The sequence below is a fragment of the Tamandua tetradactyla genome, chromosome 23 (assembly GCF_023851605.1).
Source record: "Tamandua tetradactyla isolate mTamTet1 chromosome 23, mTamTet1.pri, whole genome shotgun sequence".
NCBI lineage: Eukaryota > Metazoa > Chordata > Mammalia > Pilosa > Myrmecophagidae > Tamandua > Tamandua tetradactyla.
The window spans coordinates 52,273,100-52,286,701 of NC_135349.1; the positions used below are offsets into that span (position 1 = coordinate 52,273,100).

General features: G+C 60.6%; 3 protein-coding genes and 1 long non-coding RNA gene across 10 annotated transcripts in view; 2 read left to right on the forward strand and 2 right to left on the reverse strand.

The window, feature by feature from the left end:
* GLYR1 (glyoxylate reductase 1 homolog) overlaps positions 1 to 2,466 on the forward strand; it is a 34,944-nt gene extending 32,478 nt beyond the window's left edge. For all 5 annotated transcript variants that reach the window (XM_077141903.1, XM_077141902.1, XM_077141899.1 and 2 more), the window contains exon 16: positions 259 to 2,466. In XM_077141903.1, coding sequence (XP_076998018.1) covers positions 259 to 333 — 75 coding nt within the window. In that variant the 3' untranslated portion in view covers positions 334 to 2,466. The remainder of the gene's footprint in view (positions 1 to 258) is intronic.
* Positions 1 to 13,602, reverse strand: part of LOC143667568 (uncharacterized) — a 250,942-nt gene that overhangs the window by 116,550 nt on the left and 120,790 nt on the right. The window lies entirely within an intron of this gene.
* ROGDI (rogdi atypical leucine zipper) lies at positions 3,146 to 8,869 on the forward strand. Of its 2 annotated transcripts, XM_077141904.1 has the most exons (11): positions 3,146 to 3,236; positions 3,311 to 3,382; positions 4,080 to 4,162; positions 4,384 to 4,438; positions 5,128 to 5,208; positions 5,873 to 5,968; positions 7,496 to 7,594; positions 7,989 to 8,102; positions 8,193 to 8,242; positions 8,359 to 8,485; positions 8,698 to 8,869. In XM_077141904.1, exons 1-11 carry the CDS (start codon positions 3,192 to 3,194, stop codon positions 8,737 to 8,739), a joined length of 864 nt encoding a protein of 287 aa, XP_076998019.1. In that variant the 5' UTR covers positions 3,146 to 3,191; the 3' UTR covers positions 8,740 to 8,869. The 2 variants fall into 2 exon arrangements, with proteins under 2 accessions (XP_076998019.1, XP_076998020.1); XM_077141905.1 differs by lacking the exon at positions 5,873 to 5,968.
* Positions 9,525 to 10,450, reverse strand: SMIM22 (small integral membrane protein 22). Of its 2 annotated transcripts, none has more exons than XM_077140336.1 (4): positions 10,342 to 10,450; positions 9,900 to 10,049; positions 9,730 to 9,812; positions 9,525 to 9,630 (listed from the first exon to the last, which is right to left on the reverse strand). In XM_077140336.1, exons 2-4 carry the CDS (start codon positions 10,033 to 10,035, stop codon positions 9,589 to 9,591), a joined length of 261 nt encoding a protein of 86 aa, XP_076996451.1. In that variant the 5' UTR covers positions 10,036 to 10,049; positions 10,342 to 10,450; the 3' UTR covers positions 9,525 to 9,588. The 2 variants fall into 2 exon arrangements, with proteins under 2 accessions (XP_076996451.1, XP_076996450.1); XM_077140335.1 differs by having other exon boundaries at positions 9,529 to 9,630; positions 9,715 to 9,812.

Here is a 13,602-nt window from a genome sequence, read left to right on the forward strand (position 1 = left end):
CATCAACAAACTGGCCTTTGCTGGGCACTGACTGTGCTGCCTCTCAGAGCACTTCGTGTGCCTTACCATGTTTAACCCTCCTGTGAAGGTGGGTACTGTTACCTTCACCATACCAAGAAGTGACGTCTGGAGCACAGAGAATCTTAAGTGTCTCACCCATGGTCAAGCCAGTAAGTGGGGGGTCAGGGACTCAGGCTCAGACAGTCTCAACATCTAGAGCTGCCTTGCCAGTGATTAACACTCTCTCTTTTTTTCCAGGTGTACAAAAGAGCCAAGGCACTGGACCAGTCTGACAATGACATGTCTGCTGTGTACCGAGCCTATATACACTAAACCGTCAGCACCCAGCCCCTCCAATATTCCCTCTGACCCTGTTCCTCACATGGGGTCAGTGTCCTGGGACTTAACTCTGGACCAGTCCACCTGTCTCCATTTCCTTTTATACAGACTTTGAGACTTGCCATTAGCGCAGCACATGGCATTGCTCCTCCCCAGAGGTCCTGGGGAGGCGGGGGTATTAGCAGGATTGGCTTGTGGAAATGCTCTTGAGGTGGGCACTGGCTCCTGGACTAGGTGGCTATGTATTCTCTATCTCCCCCCCCTCCTTCCCTCCTTCCCTCCCTCCCTTTCTCTCTCCCTCTCTATCTCTCTCTCTCCCTCCCGCCTCTTTGTTCCATCCCCCCCACCTCCCCGACACACATATACACACACATACACAGGGGTTCTCATCCCAGGATAGAAGCTGCCCAAAAACTGCTGCCTGGCTTTTTTCTTCTGAGCTTGTCTTATCTCAACTCCCTTCCATCTGCGGAATTAGAATCAGCAGAATTGGAAGGCTTTCCCCCAGCTTCCCTCATTATGAAGAGGCTGTGGTCATGTCCAGTGGGATCTCCTGTAGGGAGAGGCCCTGGGCCATGGGAGCCAGCACAGACTCCAGAGAGCGGGGCCCACAGGACCTCCAACCTCAGGTGAACAGCTGATGAAGATTTTCATGTTTAAGCTACCAGTGTGCAACCAACTCTTCCATCAATGCCTTTGTGAACTGAAAAGAGATTGGCACAGTCCAGCAAAGGCAGAGCTACACAACAGCCAGCTCTCGGTGAGCCTGGTGGCAGCCCCGATCTCGTCACTACTTTTCAGCACCCCACCCCTCAAGTCGCTGTCACTGCGGAGCTCTAGGCTGGGATCAGAGCTCCTAGCTTCAGTGTAACGGGGGCTCTCACCAGGCTGTTGAAGTATTCACACTTGCATTCCAGCCCTTGGGAATGGGGTTCCTGAGGGCCACCAGTGAGGAGTGAATCCTGAGGGGGGAGGTGGGCCTCTTCCTGTTTCCGTTATGCCACAGACTCCGAGGAGCCACCTGACCTGGGCCCCTCATGGTGGCCTCACGTTTTCTAGCCCTTGCACAGGTTCCCTGCGTGCCCCTCCTCTCCTCCCTTCCCCTTTCCTTCCAGAAAGATAGCATTTCTTTCTGTCCTTCTGTCCCTTGTTTGGTTCAGACCTACCCTGGCCAACGATGACCATTTTTTAGGCTCAGCTCTTGATACAGGATTGAGTGTCCTCCAGCCAGCATAATGAGCTTTGGTGCTTCCCAGGCCCCAGGGTTCTTTCGGGCAGGGAAGAGGAGAAGCAGGCCTGGTCTAACCTAAACAACCTCAGGGGTGGATTGGAGACATCCTGGAGGTCCTGGCTTTTCTCCTTGGATAGGGGACCAGAAGGGGGTTGGAATGTGCATGAGAACAAGGAGAAGTCACCTAGAGGATGTCCGTCTACTTTCTCTCTCTCTGCATAGGTTGGTTTTTCCAAAGTCTGAATTTGCAGAAAAACAGCATTATAGTGAAATAAATATATGAATATGGCCATGTGGGTGTGAGGCCCTCCCTCAGTAGTTTGGCCTTTTTTCACTGATTATACGCCTAGGTTAGAGGGTCGGTCTTAAAGGATATTGGGGGAATGCAGGGGTCATGCCTGTGGGGAGCTTTGGGCACAGTTGGTTTCACTGGGATTTTGAACTTATTTTCGTCTGAACACAAAGCCTGTTCTAGTCCTGGCCGGACTCGGGGTAAGGTAAAGGGGTGGGGGGGAGATGCTGTAATGAAACTGGTTAGTTGATGTTGTCTTAATATTGTTGACAATTCTGTAAAGTTCCTTTTTATGAATATTTCTGTTTAAGCTATTTCACCTTTGTTTTGGAGTCCTTCCCTTTTAAGGAGAAAATGTGACACTTGTGAAAAGCTTGTAAGAAAAGTTCCCTCTTCCCTCACCCCCGTTTTTTCCTTTAAACCTTCTTTAAATGACAAATCTAGGTAATTAAGGTTGTGAATTTTTATTTTTGCTTTGTTTTTAATGAACATTTGTCTTTCAGAATAGGATTGTGTGGTAATGTTTAAATGGCAAAAAACAAAACATGATTTTGTGCAATTAACAAAGCTACTGCAAGAGAAATAAAACATTCTTGGTAACATAGCTGTGGCACACCAGTCTCGTTATTTTCGCTGGCACTGTTCTGAACCGTGACTAGGCTTCCTGGTGACCTGGAGCTCTGGGATCTTTGTGTGGGGAGAGGAAGGATGCGGAAAAGTGGCAGGAAGGCGACAGAGGGATCGATGGAGGCCACAGCACCCCTTCCCTAGCTGCCGGCCCGGGGATAGAGGTGGAGGGCCCCACAGGGATAGGGAGCTGACGTGCAGGACAGTGGGGCAGGGAAGGAGAGTGGGTTCCATCCTGACCGCCGCCTGAATGTGTCCTTCCGGGTTTCTTTTACAATTCTGGAAGAAGTCGAGTCCGGGACGCGAGAGGCTAGGGAGGCCGGCACTGCGAAGCCCGGAGGCTAACCTGGGCCTGGCGGGCCAATGGGCGGGAAGCAGGCTGCCCCGCCGGCCAATCGGCGAGCGCAGCGAGGGCCAACCATCCTACCCGCCAGTCACGAGCGCAAGTGGAGCACGGCGCCCTATCAGAACCGGGGATAGGCGGGACCAGCGGCCCCAGCTCCCCGGTTCGGAGAATCCGCGTAAACACTGCACCAGATCTCGGCGGCCCCGAAAGGCACCGGCCAATCGCGGGCGCGGAGACGGAGCGGAGGTGGGGTAGGCTCCCTCTCAGCCAATCGGCGGCAGAGAGGGGGGCGGGGCGCGGCGAGGGAGCGGGCAGGCTGCGGGGCTGGCTGGCAGCTGCTGGGCAGGCGGCCGGCGATGGCGACGGCGATGGCAGCGACGGCGGCGGAGCGCGCGGTGCTGGTGAGGCCGCGGCGGACCGGGCGGCCGGGCCCCCGACCCGCCAGCGGCGGCTGAGCGCAGCCTTGTCCCCGCAGGAGGAGGAGTTCCGCTGGCTGCTGCAGGACGAGGTGCACGCCGTGCTCCGGCAGCTGCAGGACATCCTCAAGGTGAGCGCCGTGCGGGCCACTCCCCCACTTGGTCCCCAGCTCCGGTCCCGGGCGCCCACTGCGAGCTGGACGCCGCGCTGTCTTCCGGCAGCGCCCCCACCCGCGACGGCCTGGGGGGCCAACGGTAGCCCCAGGCCCCCCACTGCACAATAGCACCGGCAGAGGGCGGCGGGCGCGGGCCTGAAGACGCCTGGGCCGGGGGAGGCTTCCTCCTCGGAAGGATCCGCCTCGGCCTAGCAGTTACTCTAGTTATTCAATCCCTCAATCCCTCGGGGCCTTGGTTTTCTCACTTGCGAAAAAAGGAGATAACAGCACTCTCCCGGCTGGTGTGGAGATTAATGAGCCGATCGCCTCCCGAAAGCGCCCAGCGCAGGCTTAGGGTGGGGGACAGTTACCGGGAACCGCGGCTGCTGGCCTTATCTCCTGACCCTGCCTTCCCCACCGGTGCCCCTCCACCGGGCTGGGAGGCCTCAGCTCTCTGGGTTCTGGACTCCTCGAGTTTGGCTCAATGATGTGGAGTGAGCAGGCGGGACTGGAAACTCAGGCCGTGGGCAATTGAAAGGTGCCTTGGGTACCAACATCCCGCCCAGCCCGCGGGACCCCCTGGGAGGCCCACCTCACTCCTCCCCTAGCAACCCTGGAAAGAGGAGTTTCTGTAGGGAGCGTCTGCCGGTGACCATTTCCCCCTGCCCTGCAGGAGGCCTCTCTCCGCTTCACTCTGCCGGGCATGGGCACCGAGGGGCCAGCCAAGCAGGAGAACTTCATCCTGGGCAGCTGTGGGTGAGCCTGGGCTGGGTGGAAACCAGGGAGCTGGGGGACTCCCGAGGTGCTGTCTGAGGGCCAGAGGCATGAGTGATTTCAGCTTCATTGTCCCCAGGCTGTGCAGTGGGACAGGCAAAGCTGCTTTTCCATAGTGGGCTGTCTGCTGGGAGGGCAGGGTGGGCACGCTGCAGGGGGTGGGTGGGTAGCAGCTGCGCTCTGACCCACCCCGTGTGTTGCAGCACAGACCAGGTGAAGGGTGTGCTGACTCTCCAAGGGGACGCACTGAGCCAGGCGGTGAGTCTCTGGCCCCTCTCCCCGGTCCATCTTGCCAGGCCAGTGGGGAGGTGGGAGGGGGTGCACTTTGTGATTCTCAGCTCTGCCTGCAGCCAGGGGGTAGCTCTGGCAGGGCCTTTGGCCTCCCCTGGGCTTTGGTGTCCTCGATGGTCTGCACCTCCTCGGGACTCGGTATGCGGGTTCACTGAGGGGGTGCAGGAAGGGGTTTGCTTTGAGCACGGCCTGGCCCAGCATCGAGGCGTGGGGGATAGGCTGGCACCAGATCCAGGTTGAATCAGCCGGCATCTGAGCTCTGCTCTGCAGCTGGCGGTGTGCCAGGTGCCAAGGCTGGGGCCGGTCCCCCTTCTTCCCCAGCCTTCTGCTGCTCGGCCTTAAGCTGCTGCTCCCCATGGGCCCTCAGTTGCTCTCCCCCAAGGCGGAGGCCATTGTCCTCTTTCCCTTAGCCTTTCCCTTTCTCAGCCTCGTCCCTTTTGTTCCTTTGTGGCTCCTCTGGGTCCAAGTTCCTGTTTCCTGAGCTCCTTGGGTAACCCCCAAATGGCCACAGCTTTCGGGGGGACCCTCTGCCCCGTGGGGTGGCTGGGGCCTGAGCCACTATATCCCCTCCCTCGTCCACCCCGGCCCAAGGGCCCAGCATATCTGACAGCAGGTGGGCAGCCCTCCGCCCGCCTTACCCCTCTCCTCTCCCCCAGGACGTGAATCTGAAGATGCCCCGGAACAACCAGCTGCTGCACTTTGCCTTCCGGGAGGACAAGCAGTGGAAGCTGCAGCAGGTGGGCCGCAGGGGCGAGCAGGGACAGGCCCAGCACCGCTCCGGGGCCTCCGTGGGGCTGGCCGTGGGGAGCGGGCCTGGCCGTGGGGATTTGTGGCGCAGCAAGCCTGGGAGATGCTTCCTAGCAGCGAGGCGAGGTCGGACAGTGCCTGGGGCCTCGGGGCCTATGTCACCGAGATGTAGAGAGCCTGCCCTGTCTGTAGAGCCCGGTAGCAATCACAGGGGTACCCACTGCTCACAGCAGCTGCAGGGACCCTTCAGGACCCCCCTCAACAAGTCACTCCCCTGCCCGAGCCTCCGGGGACTTCCATGACTCCTAGATGAAACCCACGCTCTGTGCCAGGCGGCCCCGGCCCCCGCCCCCACTGCCCAGCTGCGCCCCGCCTCGGGCCTCTGCCTGGGGTCGGCTCCCCGACCTCAGTTCCCTTCCACCATCCTGTGGGTTTCCTTCCGCGAGCCGCGGTCTGTGGTTATCTCACGCAGCGACTCAGCTACCGCCCAGCTCTGGCTTTGGGAGGTGAGCTGTGCAGGGTGGGGTCCACACCCCCCTGGGCTGGCGTGAGCCCCCGAGCTACCCTCCAAGGGCCACCTGGGCACAGAGGCGACAGCTCCCCCCCACACCCATCCCGAGGCCCAGCCCAGTGAGCGCCCCGGGCTGTGTGCAGATCCAGGATGCCCGGAACCACGTGAGCCACGCTGTCCACCTCCTCGCCAACCGCAACGAGAGCTACCAGTTCAAGACGGGAGCCGAGGTCCTCAAGGTGGGTGGGCAGCACTCTCGGATGCAGTGCAGGCCCCACCCAGCCTGGACCCCTGCCCGCAGCCCTCAGGGCCCTGTGCGCTCCGCCTGGGCCCACCTCCTCAGGCTTGCTGGCAGCGACCCCTCACCTCCCCACCAGCGTGTGCCCCGCGGCCGTCCCTGCCCAGGCTCTGGAATGAAACCTGGGTTCCACCCCATGGCCTCCACTGAGAACTGTGCAACCTCAGGTTACTTACTTAGCCACCCTGTGCCTGTTTCCTCACCTATAACAGCGTATAGTGACAATTAAATGTAATATTTCAGATAAAGGGTCCTCTAGTAAGCTCTTACTAGAGTAAGTGCTGGTAGCAGTCGTAGTAACAGGGAAAAGCCTGTAAAGTTCATTACGAAATGAGGGGATGGCATGGTGGAGGTGCTGAGACCCAGGCCTCTGGGCTCACACTCCTGCTCAGCCCTGACTTGCTGTGTGTCCTCGGGTGGTTTGTCCCCCCTCTCTGGGCCTCACATGAACTGGAACCAAGTGGTCTCAAGTTCCTTTCAGAACTACACCCACCCTATGGGGATGGGAGTTGCAGCCCCCTTGCCTCCAGCCAACTCTGGGGCCAGGTCCCCTTGGCACCCACAGCAGCAGCTGGATGTTGTCCCTGAAGCAGCAGAGGCCGGGGCTCTGCTCCATGGCTCCGGGAGGCCTCTGGGTGGTTCCTTTGTTACATAGCTGTGTGACCCTGGGCTTACCCTTTTGGAGCCTCAGTTTCCTCACCTGTAAAAATGGGGCTACTCATTATCCCCAGTAGTCAAAGAGTAGAAGCAACACAAGTGTCCCTCAGCAAGATGAGTGGATAAGCGAGTTGTGGACCATGCATGAGCTGCAATATTATTCAGCCCTAAAAAGGAACAAAGCTCTGATCCCTGCTACCACAGGGATGAACCTCGAAAATGTTATGCCACATGTAAGAAGCCAGACCCAAAAAGATGAATGTGGTATCATTGTCCTTGTATGAGATATCTGGAATAGGTCAACTTGTAGTGACAAAAAGTAGATTCGAGATTGGGGGGGGGTGGTGATAGTTATTGCTTAATGAGGACAGAATTTCTGTTTTGGGGTGATAATTTTTTTTTAATGAGGTTGCTGCCTCTCTTCAGGACACATCTCAGCCATCCCATCACCTCCAGGAAGCCCCCCTGTTCCCCTGCACCCACCCTGAATTAAGGACCCTTTTTCCAAGCTCCTTCCCTTCCAAGTTCCTTCCCTCCCACCCGAAAAGCACTTACTCCCCTGGGGCAGAATTGTCAGGGCGCTTCCGTCTCTCGTCAGACCAATATCCAAGGTCCATGCAAGTATCCTGCTCCCACCCTACCCCCCAGCTGTCCACCTCCCCCTGTGAGTTCAGGACCTGAGATCTGAGACCACCAAGGCAGGAACTGCAAGCTGCCTTAACTCTGTCGCTGGAGCCCAGCCCTCATGCTCTGGGAGGGAGGGGGGGGCACTGCCCACTTGTGGCCGCTTGTGACCCCCCACTCCCCCCAGCTGATGGACGCCGTGATGCTGCAGCTGACCCGAGCCCGCAACCGGCTCACGACCCCGGCCACTCTCACCCTGCCCGAGATTGCTGCCAGTGGCCTCACGGTCAGTGCCCCAGTCCGCCTCAGCCCTGGGAGAGGGGTTTTCCTCTGAGTGCCCCAGCATGCCCCAAAGCCGGGGTCCCAGAGCCCCCAAATTGTAGTGGGTCAGCATTCCGTCCAGCACCAGGTTTCTGGGATGGAGTCCTTGGCTTCCATCCTGCACCCCCCAGATGTGTTACCCTGCTCTGGGGTGGTGCTCATTCCTGGAGGTACAGCAAGGGGCCTGGGGCACCTGGAGAAAGGATGGGGGCTGGGATCCCTGGGGATTCTGGAGGCACTTTGTAGATTCCTTGAGTGACTGAGTGGCTCTGCTCTGTCCAGCTTGGGGGCAGGGGGCGGGATGGGGGCCGACCTGCAGCCGCTCTGCTGAACCCACCTGCCTGCCCCCCCCCCCTCAGCGCATGTTTGCCCCCGCCCTGCCCGCCGACCTGCTGGTGAACGTCTACATCAACCTCAACAAGCTCTGCCTGACCGTGTACCAGCTGCACGTCCTGCAGCCCAATTCCACCAAGGTCAGCGGGGACACCTCCCCCCCAGCAGCCCCCAGCCCCAGCCCTGCAGATGGGTTGGGGGCTAACGCCTCTGCCTGCTGCTCTGCCTAGAATTTCCGCCCAGCGGGGGGCTCAGTGCTCCACAGCCCAGGCGCCATGTTGTGAGTATTGGGGGGGAGGGGGACAGCCGGGAGGAGGGGGCCTGGAGGGAGGGCCCCGCGGCTGCCCCTGGGGCGGGCAGGCCTGCACCCTCAGGGACCCTGTCACCTGCCCTCAGCGAGTGGGGCTCGCAGCGTATGGAGGTGAGCCACGTGCACAAGGTGGAGTGCGTGATCCCCTGGCTCAACGACGCCCTCGTCTTCTTCACTGTCTCCCTGCAGCTTTGCCAGCAGCTCAAGGACAAGGTAGAGCTGGGTGGGGGTGGGGGGTCCAAGGGCTCCTGTCACACTCTCAATGTGCTTCCAGATCTTCAGGCCCATTGTAAACACACACACACACACACAGCAGACAGGTGGGCTCCGGGGTCTCCTCTCCCCTTGGATGACCTTGACATTGCCCCTGGCCCCATTCAGGGGGCCCCCAGCCCCACCTCTGACCCCGGCTCACCCTCCCCCAGATCTCCGTGTTCTCCAGCTACTGGAGCTACAGACCCTTCTGAGCAGAGCGTTCCCGGAGCCTGTCTCTTGGGAAGGTGGCCAAGCAGGTGGCCTGTCCCCTTCCCTTCATCACCGTGGAGTGCCGGGCAGAGCTGGGGCCTGGGCGCTGGGCGCTGTTTGCCTCCTTGCGCCACGCTGGCACAGATGGCAATGAGCTTGGGCCCGCCAGCCTGGCCTGGGCTTTTCCCAGGAAGGAGTCCGGAAGGCAGCCACAGCCACGGCCCCGGGGCCGGCCCGGGGCTCCGCCCTCCTCCCCTCCTCCTGTGCCCAGCCGCCCCCTTGCCACCGCTGGAGAAGATGGGGGCAGGAGGGCAAGGGGGTGGGCTGAGGCCGCCCTTCCCGAGCTGGGAGCCGCTGACTGCGTGTCCCCTCTCACCACCTCTAAGAAATAAAGGTCATCACACTTGGCCTGGAGCTCCCGTGTCTGTGCCTGTCTGGATGGGTCCCAGGTTTGGGGTCCCTGACGGTGGAGGTCCGGCAGCCTCCCCCTCCCATGCACAGCCCCAGCTTCCCCTCCCCGCGCCCGGCCGGCCAGGGCAGGACCTCAGGCGTCCCGCGCTGCCAGGGACCGAGGGGGCGTGCGGGCCTCTGAATCCGGGCCCTCTTCCCACTCGCCGGCGACCCCTAGGCTGAAGCCTAGAGGCCAGGAGGGCATCTGCAGGGAGCCCCTGCCCTGCTCGCTGTGCCCCGAGGCTCGACACACACTCGGCACGCGGATTCTGGGCAAACACCGGGCGTGTTGCTGTAGCGGGAGGGCACGCGGGCGGGGGCGGGGCCACGGGGGTGGGCGGGGACGGGGCACGGGGTGGGCGGGGCCGCGGGGGTGGGCGGGGCACGGGGTGGGCGGGGCCTCAGGGCTCCAGGGCCAGGTTGTCCACTCCTTTGCGGCTCCGCTGCAGGGACACACAGGGCCGCGGCGTTAGCACCCCTGAGGGCCGCAGCCGCCCCCAGGGCCGGCCCACCCGGGCGGGGCTCACCTTGGCGGGGCTCACCTTCCGGGGCCCGGGCGCGGCGCGGCAGCAGCAGCGGCAGCAGCAGTGAGCGAGCGCCAGGAGCAGCAGGAGCAGCACGGTGCCTGCGGGCGGGTCCACATTTGGCCCTTGACCTCGCGGGGCCTAGCCGGGGAGACCCGCGGGGGCCCCGAGGCCGCGGCCACACTCACCCACGAAGGTGAGGAAGACGATGAAGGCGGCCGTGTCCCACTCGGACTGGAACAGCTGGCGGCTCCGGAGCCTCCCCAGCACCTCCTGCTCCGTGGCCTCCAGCTCCCGCCGCAGGTCCTCGGCCGACGCAGCCATCTCGGCGGGGACGCCTGCGTGCCCACCCACCCGGACCCGCCACGGCCGCCTCAGGCCCTGCGCAACCCAGGCTCCTGGGCCGCCCCCGCCCTCCTGCCCCGGCCCTCACCCCACAACCCGTCTCTCCTTCTGTTCCCACCCCCGCCCACCCCCAGCCCCTGCCCCCAGCTCAGCCGTGGCCCAGCCCCTCTTCCTCACCTATCCTTGCCCAGACCTTGTCTTGGTCCCGACCCTCGCCCCATGGCAGCCCTCTCCCCAGCCCCCACCTGTGTCCTCCCCCCAGCAGCCCCATCTTCAAGCCCCTACCTGTCTCTGGGAAGCGGCCCAGCTCCCCCAGCCCCGCAGGTACGGGTCCGGGTTGCACAGACTGCTTCCTGCTTCCGGAAACTCAGCCACCTGAGGCCTTGGCAACCAGCCGCGCCCTCCCCAGGGCCAGCCAGGTGCTGCCAGAGCTCGAGGGAGGGACGGCAGGCCTGCCCCGCCCCACTGGTGTGCTCTGCCCCCCACCCCACAGGTGTGCCCTTTGCCCCCTATACCCTACAGGTGTGCCCTGCTCCCTCCACACCTCACAGGTGTGCCCTATCCCCACATCAATGGTATTCCCCTGCCAGTCACCCCCACCCCACAGGTGTGCTCTGCCGCCCACAGGTGTGCTAAGGGACCCAGGGAAGGGGGCCCAGACTTGTCTGCTTCTTCCTTCCAGGGAGTGTCAATGTCGCTGACAGGTGGGGGAGCGCAGTGGGCTCTTAGCACCATTCACTCTGAACAAAAACGAAAGAAGGAAGGAGGGAGGGAGAAAGCTAACTTCAACTACGTGGGCAGGGCTCTTTCAGGCCTCCCAGTAGCCCCTGCGGGTGGGCCCCCCCGACCTTGACCTTCACCTCCAACGCCCCCCAGCAGGGCCGGCCCCACAAGGCTCTGGGGACAGGAGAGCCAGGGGGCGCGCGTCCTTGGTCTTGAGATACGCCAGGCCGAGCTGGTCACAGACCCCATCTAAGGAGCCTGTGCCCGCGCCCCCGATGGCCTCCTCCCCGGGCACCCCGCACGCATGTCAGCGCATCCCCATCGTTCAGAGGCCGAGGCCGCGGGCAGGGAGGCCACCAGCCCAGCACGCTCCTGGGGTCTGAGCTTCCTGTGGCTGCCGAGACACGGGGCCACAGTTGTCCACGCACAGTCCAGGGGCCAGGAGCCTTGGCTGGGGGATCCGTTCCTAAAGGAGGCTCAGGGGCGAAGCCACGGCCCTGGCTCCGTGCTGGCCACCACACGCCACCTCTGTTGCAGCCGTCTCGGTGCCTTCTCAGTCCCCGGCCTTCCTGCCTCCCTTTATTTTGTTTGTTTTTACTACAATTTTATTGACATACACTCACATCATACAAACCATCTGAAGTGCACAATCACTGCTCACAGTGTCATCACATAGTTGTGCGTACATCCCCACGATCAATTTCAGAACGTTATCATTACTCCAGAAAGGAAAAAAAATAAAAAACAAAACCCAAATCCTCCCATAAGAGATGGATACACGGGGAAAATGCACCTATTGGAAACTATGCATAGTGATTAACAGTAATATTTTAATATTTTTTCATTAGCAGTTTACAAATGGACAACACCAATACTATGGGTCAGTGGGTAGGGGGTGGGGGGGGTGGGAAAAGGGCCAACGCCCACAGCTCTACAGTTTCAGGCAGTTCCCTCCAGCCTCTCTAATACACCATAAACTAAAAAGGGGATATCTATATAATGTGTAAGAATAACCTCCAGGGTAACCTCTCAACTCTGTTTGAAATATCTCAGCCACTGACACTTTATTTTGTCTCATTTCTCTCCTCTCCCTTTCAGTCGAGAAGGTTGTCTTAATCCTTTGATGCTGAGTCCCAGCTCATTCTAGGATTTCTGTCCCATGTTGCCAGGAAGGTCCACACCCCTGGAAGTCATGTCCCACATAGACAGGCGGAGGGCAGTGAGTTCACCTGGCAAGCTGGCTGAGAGAGAGAGGCCACAAATGAGCAACAAAAGAGGTTCTCTGGGGGTGACTGTCCCACCTCCCTCTTGATTACATGAAGGCCCACCCAGTCACCCAGGAGAGTCTCCCATCTCAAGAGCCTTCATTTAACCCCCATCGCCTGCGGCTGGCCTCCGGCACACTCCCTGACCCCTCTCTGCCGCAGTGTCCTCAGCTGTAACGTAGAATAGGGACAGTCTATGACTGGGGTTGTCGTGAGGACTGAGAGAACAGTCAACGGAAAAGCTTTCTTAGCACAATGCCTGGCCCACAGAAATGCGTGATAAAAGGCTGTATCTTCCCATTCCCTGGCGTTCAGGCGGAACTCCCTGCACCTTTTATTCTTTGGGTCCACTTGGGCCGCCTGCCCACGTCTCTTCCCCTCGGCTTTTCCTGCTCAGCTCAGTGCAGACGGGACCACCTTGCAAATTCCAGTGCTTCCTGCAAACTTGATCCTAAAGGCCACTGGAAGGCTACCCTCGGAAGGCGCCGGCCTTGGACAGTCCCTCCTGGGGACCACCTGGTGCCCCCTCCCCCACCCCTTACCCCTGGTGTCTCAAAATTATGCATTACCCACATGCGGCAATTTTCCTGGAGAATGCTTTTATTTCTTCTGTGCAAAGAGGCTTCCAGAAGTAGAATCTGCTTTGGTTCCGGGTCAGCCCAGCCACCACCCCCTTCCCTAACTGGCTTTTTTGCTTTTCTGAGGAAATGTGACTTGCCGAATCCCTGTTGAAATGGGTCTATTCTCCAGGGTCAGCCCACCCAGAGCCCACCCGCCCTGGCCCCAGCGCCTCGCCCCCCAAGCCTGCAAAGGGATACCTCTACTGTCAGACTCGGAGAAGGGGGGGCAGTCGCCAGAGGGAAGGACAGGGAGACAGAGCAGTGGATAGAGGAGGAAGGGAGGCTGGCCAGGGCCCAGGATAGCTGGGGTCGCGGGTCTGAGGGCTGGGGTGGGGTGGGTACACCTATTCGGTGGAGTGTGCCAAGCTCGCCTGGGCCCTGCATTTCTGCATTGTCTACAGTGACCTTCGGGCTACAGGGGCAGAGTCTAGTTGTTGCCACAAAGACCCTATGGCCCCCCAAAACCTAAAATAACTACTCTGTGGCCCTTTGCAGGAAACATGTGCCTGTCCCAGAACCAGAGGATGGCTCAGGGTTTGCAAACTCAGGGACCCAGCAAACAGATAGATAGGAAATGGCCAGGTCAGCTGGGCTTGGCATAGAAAATGTCTCATCGGAGAGACTATAGGGATGGGTGAGGACTAGGGCAGGCCGTGGCCCGTCGGGAGGAGGCAGTGCGTGTTAGCCATGAGACAGCTGTGACATTGGCCCCGGAGTCGCCAGCACTTACAAGCTTTCAGGCCTCCTGGGAAATCGAGGTATTTACGTAGGAGGGAAAAGTGGCAGGTGGTTGGGCAGGAGGACTAGAGCTGTGGGCGTTGGCCTCGGGCTCCTGGCCCTGGGGTGGAACCGTGCGTCCCGAGGCCACAGTGAGTGGGGCAGGACACAGGCAATGCTAGCAGGAGACAGCCAACCCCTTCCTGGCTCCCACCCCTCGG

What these genes read in the sequence shown, in the direction of transcription:
- SMIM22 (XM_077140335.1), bottom strand. Translation starts at nt 10,035, where the DNA reads ATGGCTGCGTCGGCCGAGGACCTGCGGCGGGAGCTGGAGGCCACGGAG. An exon ending in CGTCTTCCTCACCTTCGTGG is followed by an intron (nt 9,813 to 9,899) that starts GTGAGTGTGGCC and finishes ACCCGCCCGCAG; the next exon opens with GCACCGTGCTGCTCCTGCTG. An exon ending in GGAAGGTGAGCCCCGCCAAG is followed by an intron (nt 9,631 to 9,714) that starts GTGAGCCCCGCC and finishes GTGTCCCTGCAG; the next exon opens with CGGAGCCGCAAAGGAGTGGA.
- ROGDI (XM_077141904.1), top strand. Translation starts at nt 3,192, where the DNA reads ATGGCGACGGCGATGGCAGCGACGGCGGCGGAGCGCGCGGTGCTG. An exon ending in CGGCGGAGCGCGCGGTGCTG is followed by an intron (nt 3,237 to 3,310) that starts GTGAGGCCGCGG and finishes TTGTCCCCGCAG; the next exon opens with GAGGAGGAGTTCCGCTGGCT. An exon ending in GCCAGCAGCTCAAGGACAAG is followed by an intron (nt 8,486 to 8,697) that starts GTAGAGCTGGGT and finishes ACCCTCCCCCAG; the next exon opens with ATCTCCGTGTTCTCCAGCTA.